At 31.6% G+C, this 15,109-nt stretch overlaps 1 protein-coding gene and 1 long non-coding RNA gene across 5 annotated transcripts; one reads left to right on the top strand and one right to left on the bottom strand.

Annotated features, from left to right (window-relative positions):
* Window positions 1–2,613: 2,613 nt before the first annotated feature.
* Window positions 2,614–9,758, top strand: LOC104115548 (WAT1-related protein At3g30340-like). Of its 2 annotated transcripts, XR_011411543.1 has the most exons (7): window positions 2,614–2,857; window positions 4,418–4,480; window positions 4,597–4,713; window positions 5,993–6,377; window positions 6,984–7,135; window positions 7,236–9,296; window positions 9,490–9,663. XR_011411543.1 is itself a non-coding variant. In XM_009626214.4 (6 exons), exons 1-6 carry the CDS (start codon window positions 2,676–2,678, stop codon window positions 9,635–9,637), a joined length of 1,047 nt encoding a protein of 348 aa, XP_009624509.1. In that variant the 5' UTR covers window positions 2,614–2,675; the 3' UTR covers window positions 9,638–9,758. The 2 variants fall into 2 exon arrangements, 1 of the variants encoding a protein (XP_009624509.1); XM_009626214.4 differs by lacking the exon at window positions 7,236–9,296 and having other exon boundaries at window positions 9,490–9,758.
* Window positions 8,970–14,866, bottom strand: LOC104115547 (uncharacterized). 3 transcript variants are annotated; one of them, XR_004511888.2, is made up of 4 exons: window positions 12,930–14,067; window positions 11,247–11,533; window positions 9,186–10,977; window positions 8,970–9,100 (listed from the first exon to the last, which is right to left on the bottom strand). It is a non-coding gene; the product is annotated as an uncharacterized lncRNA (long non-coding RNA). The 3 variants fall into 3 exon arrangements; XR_011411544.1 differs by lacking the exon at window positions 8,970–9,100 and adding an exon at window positions 14,790–14,866 and having other exon boundaries at window positions 9,722–10,977; window positions 12,930–13,177; XR_011411545.1 differs by lacking the exon at window positions 8,970–9,100 and having other exon boundaries at window positions 9,722–10,977; window positions 13,056–14,067.
* Window positions 14,867–15,109: the final 243 nt, after the last annotated feature.

Here is a 15,109-nt window from a genome sequence, read left to right as displayed (position 1 = left end):
ATAGAGAAGTTTTCAGTTCATTATGTACATAAATTTGAAGTTGAATAATATATCAGTTTCTCTCTATACTTGTCTTTACTTTACAGTCTTTATTTTATAACAAATTATAGTTATTGAAGAAACTAATAACCTGGCGGAGAAAATAGAAAGACACAAGTTTTGAGTCAGATGGTTATTTTCCTTAATCCTTTCTCAAGTTCTGTATATGAAAAAGAGTTACTACAATATAAGTGTTTCTCTCCTAGGTTTAGTATAACTCTAATATTCTATAATATTTGTATAACCTGAACCATTACAAACTTGATTTTGACATACGACAAGGAATCTTTTTACCTTAGTTATTCTCCACTGAGATAGACAATACTGTAAACGTTGGATTACTTTATTCTCCATTGAGATAGACAAGAAAGTTCATATGATGACAAAATAAGAAGATAAATAGTTAGCAAGCCAATTTCTTTGTCTATACACATGATATACTTTATGTCCACACACTTAAGCAACTAAAAAATTTCATTTTTCTATGCACCTTACTCTAATATCACATGTCAAACTCAATGAGCAGCATAATTATATGGGCGTAGCTATCGGCAAAGGATATGTATTTGAATTGATAAAAGAAATTAAATTACTTCTAGAAAGACTGATTAATTACATTTTATGAGTGCGACAATTATAAGAGCATATTATAAATGATTCACTAACGTCATATCAAAACAAATTAAATAAATAATACAACTAAAGCAAGAAGATACGCAAGATCTCATAGTTTATTCTCGATTGAAATAGATGTATGTAGTTAAATTTTAAGAGAGAACTCATGCAATGAAGAAAATTTGATAACCCAACAATAGATGCAGCAAAATAAACAAAAACGTGATCCGTCATATAAAGGGAATAGGAGGTTCAACGTGTATGGCTACAAAACTTTAAATTCCTTACAAAACCTTATGTATAGGACACAATATTTCAAAGAATTAGAAGTTTGAAAGGGATTAGAAGTTCTTGCTAATTCGTACAAGGCAAGGGATTTATATAAGTAATATTTTGGTGGATTCTAAATTCCTAAATATTAGGAGTTTTTACATCTTTTAAATAAGGAAGGATATTATTGCCAAATTTTTTAATTAATTTGAAAGTCTTAAATATTAAAAATATTATTAAATGACTATTTTATCTAGTGTGAAATCTATTCTTAAAGGACAAAAAAGACGAACGACATTTCGCTAAGGGTATTCGTGCTTTTAATATGGTAATAGATAATAGATATAGATAGATTAAGGTATTTTTGAGGAAAAGGGAAAGATTAGGACAAGTGTTTTCTTATTCTATTGTTTGACTAAACCATTAACTTAATTTGCATTTGCATGAGCATGGACGCGAGATAATGTAGGCACGTGCCTATTACCACATGTTAAATATTCGTTGATCCTTAATCAGAGGTTTCGGTTCGAATTCTGGAAATGAAAATGCCTTTGCCACGAGCTATTTACCCTCAAAGTGAAATTGTTTGGTACGAAACCGAATTAGTCGGGTCCCAAAGCCAGTACGTATGTGTTAACCCCATCATCTTATCCCTCCCCAGGCCAACCCCACGGGAAAAGACAAGAATAACCATAAAAGAATGAAAAAACAATGGCCAACATATGAAAAGTAGGTAAGATGGATAATACTTCGAGCATTAAGGTTCAAAATTATTCAAAAGTAAATAAATTTGAAAGCTTATAATAGGCCAGTTTAAAAATTTAAACCAACCTCAGAAAGTTTAATATAAACATATTTATGTATGTCAATGCAACGAGAATCTTGAAATAGCTATAATCAAATAGGTAATGTCCTTCAATAACAACTTGACAATGTAAATTCTTTTATATAAGAGTACTGAAATTTCGTGCAACTCCAAACCAATATACTAGGCTTATGCTCAACTTTTAAGATTAGACCGTTTGTTCTTTTCCCACTTCCCAAATATATACTTATATATAGAAGCAGATAAATTACTCTTTATTTTTAATATTAGGGGGGGGGGGGGGGATTAGATGCCTAAAATGATGCTTAATTTTCTGTGTATTACTTTTTAAAATGCTCAACTTTTTTGTTTCTAGGCTTTGGTCTAGTGGTAAAAACATAACGTGTGATATGTGAGTTAGGCGTATGTCACGAGTTCGAGCCCTTTCATAGATAAAAACCTGATATTTAAGCAGAGAAAGGTGGAGGAAAAGTCCATATCCACCAAGTCTCGAACCATACGCTACGCTACTAGTTTTTGAAAATTTCTCGATTATAAAAAAAAGCTCACATTAAAACACTAGGGATTATTGTTCTTCTAAGAGTCAAACTCAATACTAAAATGGAGAATGTAAATATGAAACTAGTGAGCAATTTGTGTGGTCATTATAAGCTAATGAGGAATTGAATAATAGCTAATAAAGTTATATATTCGAACAATCTGTAACATATGGGAATATTCCAATTAAAAAGTAGTAGAAAACAGCTAAACGATATTTGTAAAATTGGACATTTTGCATAAAAATAATAATGACGTGATGGAAAAGAATTGATTTCATATTGCTTTTGCTTCTTGGATGTTTACTATATATGTTATAGCTCATTTATGCATTTAAATGTAGCTAACCAAACAAGAAAAGCTTAAGGATTTCAACAGATTGCTGAAAATGAGTTGCCTTCAGAAATGGAAGACAATATTTGCAATGATTATTGTTGAATTTGGTTTTGCTGCTGTAAATGCACTTTTCAAGAAAGTCCTCAATGGAGGAATGGACCAATTGGTGGCATCAACATATAGGCTTGCAGTTTCTGCTATTTTCTTGGCCCCTTTAGCATGGTTTTTTGAGAGGTACGAGTTTAACTTCTATGTACTAATCGTAATTTTAAAAAAAAATTATATTAGGTTACCTCAAAGACAATTAGATATAAATATTCATAATGAGTTTAATTTTTATACCCTAATATTGTAATTTTTACACTATAAGACCACCTTAACAATAATGACAAGTAACTGCCTAAGATACGCGAAACTAGTTACTTTGAAGAATAAGGGAAGTAACAAGTTAAATTACACTGAACGTGTGAATAATTCTAACACTGTCAGTATATATAATTGCTCAAGTAGCGCAAAGTAAGTGGAGCTATTTACCTGAAAAATAAGATAGACAACTTGCTATTAATGTTAAATTATATCGTTAGTCCAAATATTATTTGTGGTCAGAGATGGAGTTAAAAGCCAATATATAGGTTCAGGCATATTCAATAACTTTTGTTCAATTTTATATTTGCATTAAGAAATTCATTAAATATGTACAAAAATTAAATTCAGAACTCCATTACTAACGTATGATATTGCCATCCTGAATTTTAGGACCTCTATTTGCGGTGTTAGTAGATACAAGTTAAATGCTTAGAATATATATTTCCCAAAGCAGCTAGAAGTAGGGGTGTACAAAGAAAACCAACAAATCGCACCAAATCGATAATCCAAGTCAAACCAAGAAAAAAAATCCGACTATGGTTTGATTTGGTGTTAGAAAAAAAAATCCGACTATAATTGGTTTGGTTTGGTTTTAACTAAAAAAAGTCAAACCGAAACCAGACCAAACCAACCCGACATTACATGTATACAAGTTTAAAAATATGTTATACATAAAAATAATAATTATAATATAATTTATAAATATTTTTTAAACTTATTCATAGTTTACTCTTTTAATATATTATTTCAAGCTTGTACTTAGAACTTTTGAATGGTCAAATATGTTTTATATCCAATAAAAATTAGTAACTCAAATAAAACCCAAAGCAAAATCAAATCAATACTAATGCTGACAAAAAAATATTCAATTCAATACTAAGAATGACAATAGTATTGGATATTTATTCTTTTTAGTTTTGCATTGGTTTAGACGGTGAAAATGCATAATTTACTTTTAATATTATTTAGTCATGTAATTAATACTTAGTATTTATTAGTCGTACTTATTTTAACATGACTTAGTACTTTTAGATTATGTTTATTTTTATTATGGCTTATTAATTAGCAATATTTATTTTATGCGATTTGTTGAGTATTTTAGTATAATCATGACTCATCTCACATTATTTTATATTATTTTATTGGATTACACTTATATAGTTTTATCCTACTAGGATCTAAGAAATATTAGAGCACAAATTATAAATTTTATGCTATAAAGATTCTGTCGGAAAAAACCCAAAAAATTCGTGAAAACCGAAAGACTCGAGAAAAATCGCGATTGAAAAATCCGATTTTTGTTAGTTTAGTTCGGTTCATAGATTCAAAAATCCGAAACAATTAGTTTGGTTTAGTAATAGAAAAATCCGAACCAACCCGATTTACGTACACTCCCAGAAAGAATAACATCTTTGCTTTGCCTTGCAGAAAAGTGGCATCAAAATTAACGGCTCGCATTATCTGTTCTCTGTTTATCAGTGCATTGCTGGGGTGAGTTTTTACATATTATTCTATACATAAGAGTTATTTATTCCAATAATTGTAAATATTATGTTCTGCTCTAGTCAATCACAACAAACTCTGATAAATAGCTGTTTTAATTTCAGGGGTACATTCACTCAATATTTCTTCTTACTTGGGCTGGAATACACATCAACAACATTTAGCTGTGCTTTCCTCAATATGGTGCCTGTCATCACTTTCATTTTGGCCTTGCTACTTAGGTAAACATAAATAATCATTTAAATTTCAGTTTATTGTATCAAAGTTATATAACTAATGTTTTGTAGCAAAATGATAAATCAACTATGCCTATATAACACAAAAAAAGTATAGTGTCATGTAGGTAGCGTACACGTCAGCACTCGCCTTATATAGTATTCTGATACCATTTAAAAAATAAAAACCCATTTTCTACTCACTTAAAATAAAATAAGTTTTTTAAGTGGTGTCACGTGGATGTTATATAAGATAGACTTATGAAGTGGCAGCCACCAGCCTAGTATGTTCCGACATTCTTCATTTTCTGTGATAGGCATAGGTTGAGTAATATTTGTTTTTGAAAAAGTTACTTTTACGATTTTAGTAAAATGGTAGTTCGGTGCACAAGGCATCATGCATTCACGAACGGTCCAGGAAGGGCCGCACCCATGGGCAGATTTAGGAGGCGAAAGGGTGTTCACCTGAACCCTCTTCGTTGGAAAATTACACTGTATATAAGGCAAAATCCAGTTCGTATATCTATATTTTATATTTTGAATCCCCTGCACATTGTCCAAAAGCAAAGCTCAATGGTCAAGGAGGTTCAAAATCTCTGTAAGGTTATTGTTCAGCAATTTCTTTTATGATTTTAGTTTTTTTTTTTTGAATTCCCTTAACAAAAATCCTACCTCCGCTACTGGCCGCACCAGAAGAGGTGTGATGTAAACAGTCTATTCTAATGCAAGCATTAGTGTCTGCTTTCACGACTCGAACTCGTGACCTATTGGTCACACGAAGACTATTTTACCGCTGTTCCAAGACTTCTTTTCATTTTAGCGCAATAAATTAAAGTTGAATGATACTTATTGAGCAGCCGAGATATTGAACAACGAACATTTGAAACAATTTCTTGCCTCACCCTGAGACCGGACCAGGCTGAGTCAGAAAGGCTTCGATGACTCAAGGTTCATGTTAGGGAAAGGAGAGTTAGGGGAAGAGGGGCAGCCCTCGGCCCGATCATCCAATGCTCCAACAGACAGACATGGTTCCTTATAGTCATTTATTTATTTATCTTTTCTATCGTGACAACTTTAGTTCCCCACCTTTTAGCGTTCTGGGCATCATATATGAAATTAATCTGTCGCTTTCAAACTTTGGATCTTTAATTTTAGACAGCAGAAGGAACCATGCCAAGAAGTTAGATTAGTAGCAAAAGAGGAGGCTTGTTTTATCTTATTTTTGCAAGAAAAGTTGTGTCATACACATACTTATGCCTCTTTTTTAACCTATAAATTTTCACAGGCAAGAAAAAATAAAACTAAAAAGCAGGAGTGGAAGAGCAAAGATATTAGGCATTCTATTCTGTCTTGGTGGAGCATTAATACTCACTCTATACAAAGGAATGGCATTGATAAATCCATCAGCAGAATCAGAAGTTGAATCAAGTCACAGAAAAAAGAGTTGGTTTCTTGGTTCAATATTTCTATTTGCAGGTTGTTTTGTGTGGTCTGCTTGGTTTCTAGTACAAGCTAGAATTAGCAAAGATTATCCTTATCAGTACTCAAGCACTGCAATTATGTCATTTTTTGGAGCTTTTCAGTCTGCAATTTTGAGCTTTATCATTACCAGAAATGTATCCAAATGGATACTCAAAGGTGGATTAGAGATCCTAAGTGTCATATTTGGTGTAAGTAACCTCCTTCTCATACTTTTGAATACAATACCTTCTAATGCGTATCTCGTAAATATCAAAAGTGCTTATAAGCCCAAGCAATTATAAGCCAAAATTAGTCAAAAGCAGTAAGTTGGTTATCGCAACTTATAATTTTTCAGCTTATAAATATTTTTGGTTTGACCAATTTTTTTTGCAATCCTCGACATACCCTTCACAAACAAAACTCCAACTCCTTTGTTCTATTTTCTCGTTCGCCAATTTTCATGTAAAAATATTCTTAAATTTATATTTATTGTAAACAATTTTAAGGATGCTATTTAAGTCATTTTATCAGAAAAGGTGCTTATTATCACTTTTCACTGTTAATTGCTCATAATTAGTTTCAACACTTCTATCCAAATATGTAACTCCTCATTAATGAAATTAGTTTCAGCACGTGGTGCTTATGATCAACTACTTTGAATCAGCTAAACCAAACAAACTCTCAATATTTTTTCCTATCTAATAATTTTAATTTCTTATTCTAAATTCCATTTGATTGCAATGATATATACTTCAAGAAAGTGGAAGTTACAATTTTGAATACAAAATAATGAAAGTATATGTGAATGTATGCAGGGAATGGTGGGATCAGGTTTGTGCTATGTTGTAATGTCATGGTGTGTAAAGCAAAAGGGTGCAGTTTTTACATCAGCATTCAGTCCCCTCATTCAAATTTTTGCTGCTGTCTTTGACATTTCCATACTTCATGCTCAAATTCACTTGGGAAGGTCAGATCTTATTCTTTGTTATAATACCATATTTTGTTAAAAATATAATATTAAAGATGGACATAAAGACAATAATTTGGTAAAATGTACATGTTTTCAGGGGTGGATGCATAGCATATATGACGAGTTCATCCAAATAACATAGCTATTCAAATCTTATATATAAATTAAAGACTCGTTGATAAGTACAAATAATAAAGGGAAATTTTCATAATTACTGATGAAATCAAAAATTATTTCACAATCTACAACTATTAGTTAAATAACATATTCTACAACATAAACATGATAAATGTATAAAAGTTATACCCTCAAATACGGTTGATTTCTTAAATATTAGGAAACTGTTTCTGAAAGTATCCCTTAATAATGCAATCTCCAACTAAAAACAAACACCCAAAAATAAGGGATTATCTTTATTTAGGTAACAGAAAGGAAATCAATATAACATGCAATCAATTATTTTCTAAACAATCTCCTTTTGCTTCGCTGCCTTTTCAAGCTATCATTCCACTTATTCAAATCCAATATCTCATTCTCCTTCGATTGATAGGGTATGTTTTTCTTCTTTTTTTCATTCTTAAAAGTGTAACTTCCATTCTTTTAATACAAAAGTGTGGTATCAATGGCATATTGGCTTTCACCAAATTCTCCGTTTCAACAACAAAAAAAAAGTTTCTCTGATCTATTTTCTTTGTAAGTAACTTAGCTAATAACTAATATTATCTCAAATATATATACACACAAACACAGTATTTATGTACATTTTTATATTTGGAATAATATATGGAGTAACTGATATTATGTATATTATATACATATAGTATACTTAATATATATCATCAATATATGTTTTACATTTGAAGTAATATATCATATATCATATAATCTACTTACATATGTGTAGTATACATAATATATATCATTTATATTAGCACTAATATATAACATTTATTCTTTATGTTCGTATATTTACCAAATATATATTATTAGTATACTATAGTTATAGTATATATTTATATATTATTAGTATACTATATCTATGTGTATATATAAATATATTATATGTATGTATAATATACTATGCATAAATATGGTGGTAAAGTAAAGAAGAATTAACCCAAATAGCCGTCCATTTAATCTTTTAAACTAAAAAAAGCCGGTGAAGGTATAATATGTATATAATCTATGTATTATATATGTATAACTGTGTATAATCAATGTATAATCTATGTATACTGACTAGAAAAAGTAAACATTAAATCTGGCCGTCTATTTGTGTAACAATCCCTAAAGTAAAATCATTCATTGAAAGATAATTTGATGCTATAACGAAAAGAAAATGGAGAGTTGAAGAATAAAGTTATATGCATTCTTCCGCCAACGAACTTAAATGAATGTAACATAGAAAAATTAAGTCCTAACATGAAAACAGTTGAAATCACCACTATATGAAGAAAATGGAAAATCAAGTTTAAATCTACAAGTTTGAACTGAGTTTGATATTGCTCACACGAATGAAGGCCTCATCGGCAACCTCGAAAACAAACCTTGTCGGCAGCAATACCATGTCGGTGTTAATTGCGTTCTAGTATGAGGAGAAATTGAAGATGAGACAGAAAATTTGATAAATTTGAAGTAAAAGAAATTATTAATTCTATATTAAGTGGAGATATTTTTAGGAAAATCTTAGATAATTATGCATTTAAGATTCTCATAAGTGTAATCACAATCCTTTTTTTCAGAATTTAAAGTGAGATATTTAAGGAATATAAAAAGGTATATAATCTAATTAAGAGGTTAAAAGATTGTATTAAATTGTATATAATGTAATTATTTTAAAATAGTTGTAACTCTTATAAATAACTTTTCAAAATGTTGTATTCCGGGTAAATTAAATTTGTAAGCCGAATCGATCAAATAGGCTGCGGTAGAATTCCAAACTCAAATCCGTAAAGTTCAACCCTGCAAGTTTTATATGCCTTTTTTGATATTCAAAAGATGAAAAGAGTCTTAATATGTTACCATAATGCAAAATAAGAAGACATACCTTCAAAACTAAAAGTGAAAAGAAATGAATATTTTCCCAAAAGTTGGTCCATATCCTCCTGCAGCGGCCAGAGAGACAGGATTTTCATCGAGATGTAAAAAAATAAAAAAGGTAAACACATGAAGAAAGTCAATGTCATTCAATATTTAATATATATACATACAAAAAATATTGACTTTATATATGCGGTGTAATTTTTTGGCCGAATGCTCTTCTCATGTTTCAGGAACAAACTTTAAGCTTTCAAGATTTCTCAACCTATTTATTATTGTTACTTAACTATTCTATTTGTTTCCTTTAACAGCATATTGGGATCCATTTTGGTTATTATTGGCTTGTATTTTCTTCTGTGGGGTAAAAGCAAAGAAGCCGAGATTTACAAGAATCCTCCAGCAACAGAAAAGAATGGACAGTCTGCACTACCAATTACTGCAAGTCCAACTCATATTTAAAACTAATGTCATTTTTCCTTTCTTTACCAGGGCAACTACTTCTAATGTATCCAGGACTAACTATATAATTAACATGTAATAAGTGCGTTCGAAAATGAATCAGTAACTAACTCTTAAAATACTTCAAACATTTCTAAATTTACATTCTGCAGATTTTATTCACATGCTGAAATAACAACTATCATATCAAACATCATTTGTCCTCAAGCATAGTATCATATCATCTCTGGTGCATGATAGGAAATAAGAATGTGCTTCGGGACGAAATGAAACTGCAGTTAACCAAAAGATCAAGGTTAAGTGTACCAACAGATATGAAAATTTTGAATGAGCAGGAATGATGATGCAAACAAAATATATACCTTGATACTGAGATAATAGCAAAGTCAGATTATACATATGCTTTATATACAAACTAATGATCAGTTGATCCAACTTGAAGCCAAAGAACTCGTGTCTAGCTGAATGCATTTGAAGATGCATATTTCAACTCTAGCATAAGGATTTACCTTTAATTATATGAGCTTATAGAGATCTTTGTAGTAAAAAATTTAAAATAACAAATTTTGATTCAACAGAACGTATGATGGAGAATCAAGAAGCATGATATGCTTGACACCTCCTAGCACAGTAGTGAACAGCTTTAGTTAACACCTTAGAAAAGCCATGCCAAACGATAGGCTACCAAATCTGTGTCATTCAACAAAGTAATAAGAAAAAGAGAATGCACTAAAATCAAGTCATCTGAGTCAATGGTAAAATTCAGCCTATACCACTTTCATGAGCCTTATGTGGAAAAGAGGAAAAAACAACCAAACATTGTATAACTTATGCTAGCTTCTATGTGGAGATTATTTTTTCTCCTTCTTTTAATCAAACAATGCATAAAATTATCCTAGTTTTAATACATGAATAATTCCTCTCTAACCGGCTACCAAACGACCCCTTAGTTCATAAGTGCTACCAGATTTTAATTAAACTCAAACCAAGCCTTTTCATTTAATTCTTTCCATGTCCCTGCTATGGCAATGAAGCCAATAAAATTAAGAACATGAGATACAAATGATTTGAGGTTGTACACATACTCTTTCATGTTTCTCAAATAATTTTTTATCAATTCCGTAAAGGAGAAATTCTAGCTCCAACGTCGGACTGCATGTAAAAGTTCAAATTTGAAAAAAATGCTTAGTTAGATTAGAAGATGGAAGAATGCGTGTTAAAGCATAATGCAAATACAATTAAGACTTAGCATTATAATGGTGACATTGGGATCCTTTGGCACGAACATCTCTTTCCCAGTAGATATGACTATCTTATCCTCAGCTGCAGCTTGAAGTCACCTGAAAATATTGAACATTTGAAGTTAAACAAATGTACAGGTCCAAGCACATTTCATAGATTAGGAACAGCCCCTTTAATTCAATCTACGCTGGAAAACTCAGATAAATTAGATAAATAATAACATTGTCTAAAGAACTAGAAACATAACGGTCAGTGAAAAATGGTAGATAGTTTGTAAACACGGAGTTCATGTAATCACGGTGTGTACACACTCACACACAAGGCACATATATAAGGAAAAAACAAATAATAAACTTGATAGTCTAACCTGTTTTTGAAGTAGAACAAGAGTCTCCAGTAATAACATTACACTGAGTTACAGATGTTGACTCGACAGGATTGACCCAATTTGTATTTGCAATAAGACTGATTAGTGGTTGCCTCTCTTTTTTGACGCGGCGTTGCAACAAAAGTGCGTTTTTTCAGCTATAGCGCGTTTGGTATTGTTATCATGAGCTTCTGTAGTTAAGCAACGATGTTTTCTTTTTTCCTTAGGATCCATTGATGAAGAAATTTAACTTTCAAAAGTGTCAGCACTCCAAATAGCTTGCCAACCTACATTAAAATGATCACTCTTTTTTATCAGATGGAAACAAATACAAAAGACAGAATACAGTAATACTAAATACCTGCCAAACGTTTTTAGCAGGTGCTATCATTGGTCATATATTATTTTCTACAAATATTTTGAAGCAAGCAAAATAGAAAACTTATATGATAGATACGTGACAGCAAAATATAAAGAGCTACGACATGGAATTTCAATTTTTCACCAATAAGAACTAAGGAAATACTTAAAAGGTAAATACTGATCAAAGTAAAAAAATCCATAAGCTTTTTTATTAGAAGCAAAAAACCCATAAGCTTTTGACAGTAAGAAATTTGCAGAGATGATATAGCAAGGCGAATGGAGATCAAGTTATATATAATTTCACATGGAGATTAATTACTTCGACACAAAAGACCCACAAGGCGAAGCGAAAAAGGAAGAAACTAACTGAAATTATACTGTCTTCTGTTGGCTAGCCCAGCTTTGGGAACATCATATTTAAAATGAGTTTTGATAAGGCTAGTTAACTGGGTATAAGAGCTCCGTAAACTTAAGCTAATAAGCTATTACCCGTTTTTCATTTTATAAGACCAGATTTCCTTCAACCAAAAAAGCTTTTAAGCTGCCTAAAAAGAAATGCACACAGGTAGGTTTTCACAAATCATTTGGGAGGATCAGACATTTTAACTCAATATTCTAACAACTAAATTTCAGTAAATTAAAGAAGTTCAAAAACAAAAATATTCAAACACGTCTAAAATCAGACACTAATTGTCTGGGGTGGGAGAACGAAAGGAAAAGAGAAAACCTCTGCTGACCAAGTTGTAACCTATAGGTGTGCTCCGTTTTCCCAGTAAACCCGTTCTCCTTTGTGTCCTCGGGTCTATTTATACAAAAAAGAGTGCGTTTCGAAATCACGAAACACAGGTGGACTTGGAAAGATACTACCAGCAAAGGCAGTGGCAGAGCTATTTATTGGGAAGGGAATCAACTAAATCCGCTTTGTTGAAAAATTATGGTATGTGAACAAGAGTAAAATAACTTTTTGTCTATTTAAATATTGTTGATTCCCCTTGGCAAGTGGTAATTGTTTGCATTCTACCATTTTCCGAATCTCATGATAGCATTTTTGGCTCTGCCACTGAGTTAAGTAACAACAATATGGACTAATGTTCAAAAGATTAGCTTCAAGCTCTTCAATCGACACTATTCTAAACTACAGAAGATTTTCAAGCACTGATTTCACATCTTTTTAGTCCAGGCAGTGAGAGATTCTCACATCATGAGGAAACAATATCTAAATATATGTAATTAATTCAAAATTGGCTACTGTTCACAGCTTTAGTATGATAATCTTCTGTTAACAGCTGTCATAATTAATTCACAAGTTCATTTTCATACCTTGACTTCATGAAAATAAGTTTTTCGTCACGCATGCTAGTAAAAGAAACCCTTAAAATTTCAAACTATAAGGCCCAATGTAAACGTTGCACCGTCTTTAGTTTTAAATGTCATAAAAGTACACACCTGAGCTCCTGAATTTGAGCTTGAGCAAGCCACCATCTTCTTCTGTTCCTGACTTTGTCATTGGCTGAATAATTCAACTTTAATGCTTTGCTACAGTTCATGTTGTATTGCAACTTTAGGTTCTGAAAACACCGATTGATACAATGAGTTATTCGCCATTGTATTGTAATACTCATCCTGAACTCAATTTAGTATCGATACACAGAACCATAACTATCAAACGTTCAGAAGAATCTCATCATTTAATCAACTACATCGATATTAACCTTCTTTTCTGTCATGTGAAGTGTAGCCATCTAACTATACAACAACTTAATAGAATTTAAAATAGAGACATATTGTTGGATGAAAGAGCAACCTTTTTCTTCAACTATATATGTGCGTGTGTATGTGTATGTTTATCATGTACAGCTCTTTGTATCAAATCAAATTTTACATTTGTTTTAGTAGCTATCCAACTGTTTTAACATCATTTTAAATTATATATGGACACAGAACATTAATGGATACCAGTAACTAAACCAAATACAATATAATTTCCTGCAACCATGAGATTAAAGGTATCAGTGTTGAAGCCTTCTAAATTCTTGATTCAGAATGATATTTGAGCAACATCGTATCTTCATGGACTCTCCTGTCTAACAAGGATTACTTCACAGGTTAATAAAGGATGCGAGAAACTATACCAAATGAAAACTAATTTTCATTCCATCGCGAAAGCAACACATAATCATGAGCAAAGAAACCTAACAGAAAATTAAAGTCCAGATTCACCTCTTGCAAACATATCATCAAGCATCTTGGTGCAGAGGCGGATCCAGGACTGAAACTCTATGGGTTCAACCATTAATGTTCTTCCTACTTAACTCATTATATTCTTAAAGTTATGAGTTCATATATATAATTTATTGCAATTTTAGTGATTTTTTGCGTATACATTTGTATTCCGTGTCGAAAATTATAAGTTCAATTGAATCCGTGTTACATACGCCCCTGCTTGGGTGCATAGTCCACTCCAAATTAGTAATTGATAATAACGAAAAAAATCTTCAAATTGACACAAGTCATGTATAAATCAGGAACAATTAGTGACATACAACAACAACAATCCAGTATAATTCACTAGTGGGGTTTGGGGAGGGTAGTGTGTACGCAGACCTTATGGGATAGAGAGGCTGTTTTCAATATACCCTCAGCATAGTGTGTACGCAGACCTTACCCCTATCCTGGATAGAGAGGCTGTTTCCAATAGACCCTTGGTATCCTTCCCTCCAAAAACTCTCCACCTTGCTGACTCGAACTCACAAACTCTTGGTTGGTACTTACCATCATAGCAACCCACCTTATCAACAATTACTGACATGCACGTAAAAAAAATCTAGCAAGATATTATTAAAAAAGAATAGAGAACCAACATGCATATACATACGATTACAAATATAGAAATTGCAATAACAGAAAAAAAGATTACACAAAACAACTCTGAAAACGGAGAACTCACACCACACAAAATGGACAAACTCTAAAAAAGTGAGGAATAAAAATATACATGCACTACACAACACTCATACGGCCAAGCACAAATACAGTCAAAACCAAAAAAACGGCAAAAAGAAAAGAGGAAGAAGAGCTACTACAATGGTGAAACAGGGAGGAACATAAAATAAAAAGAAATCAAAAGATTAAAATTAATAAAAGTAAAGAAAAAGGAAATAGAGAAGAAGAAGAACCCACCGTAGAAAGAGAAAACAGAGAATAGCTAATTTAAGACTGACGTGGGTCTGTCCACATAACAGTGAAACTGTCAAATGGCACGACTTGCAAGTTAGGCTTTTTACCTACGCTGCAATGACGAAAATGCCCTTCTCTGATTAATTTACTGTAGTATAAAGTTCACATGCAACTGAAGTTCAATCCGAAGCACCAGAAAATGTTCATGATAATTCCAAAAGTGACCATCTTGTTTTGATGTTCCTGAAAGATTTGGGAATTGAAGATCATTGGTATTTTTTTTCCTAGTAAAAAAAAATAAGTCTTTGCTAGTTTCAATAAAA

The sequence above is a fragment of the Nicotiana tomentosiformis genome, chromosome 10 (assembly GCF_000390325.3).
Source record: "Nicotiana tomentosiformis chromosome 10, ASM39032v3, whole genome shotgun sequence".
Taxonomy (NCBI): domain Eukaryota; kingdom Viridiplantae; phylum Streptophyta; class Magnoliopsida; order Solanales; family Solanaceae; genus Nicotiana; species Nicotiana tomentosiformis.
The sequence above is the reverse complement of the archived record's forward strand: the minus strand, read 5'-3'. Positions and strand labels throughout refer to the sequence as shown.

Bases quoted from the DNA above. Each gene is read 5' to 3' on its own strand.
- LOC104115548 (XM_009626214.4), top strand. From the start codon at position 2,676: ATGAGTTGCCTTCAGAAATGGAAGACAATATTTGCAATGATTATTGTT. The intron at 4,481-4,596 runs GTGAGTTTTTAC...TTTTAATTTCAG, and splicing joins TTTATCAGTGCATTGCTGGG to GGGTACATTCACTCAATATT. The intron at 6,378-6,983 runs GTAAGTAACCTC...GAATGTATGCAG, and splicing joins TCCTAAGTGTCATATTTGGT to GGAATGGTGGGATCAGGTTT.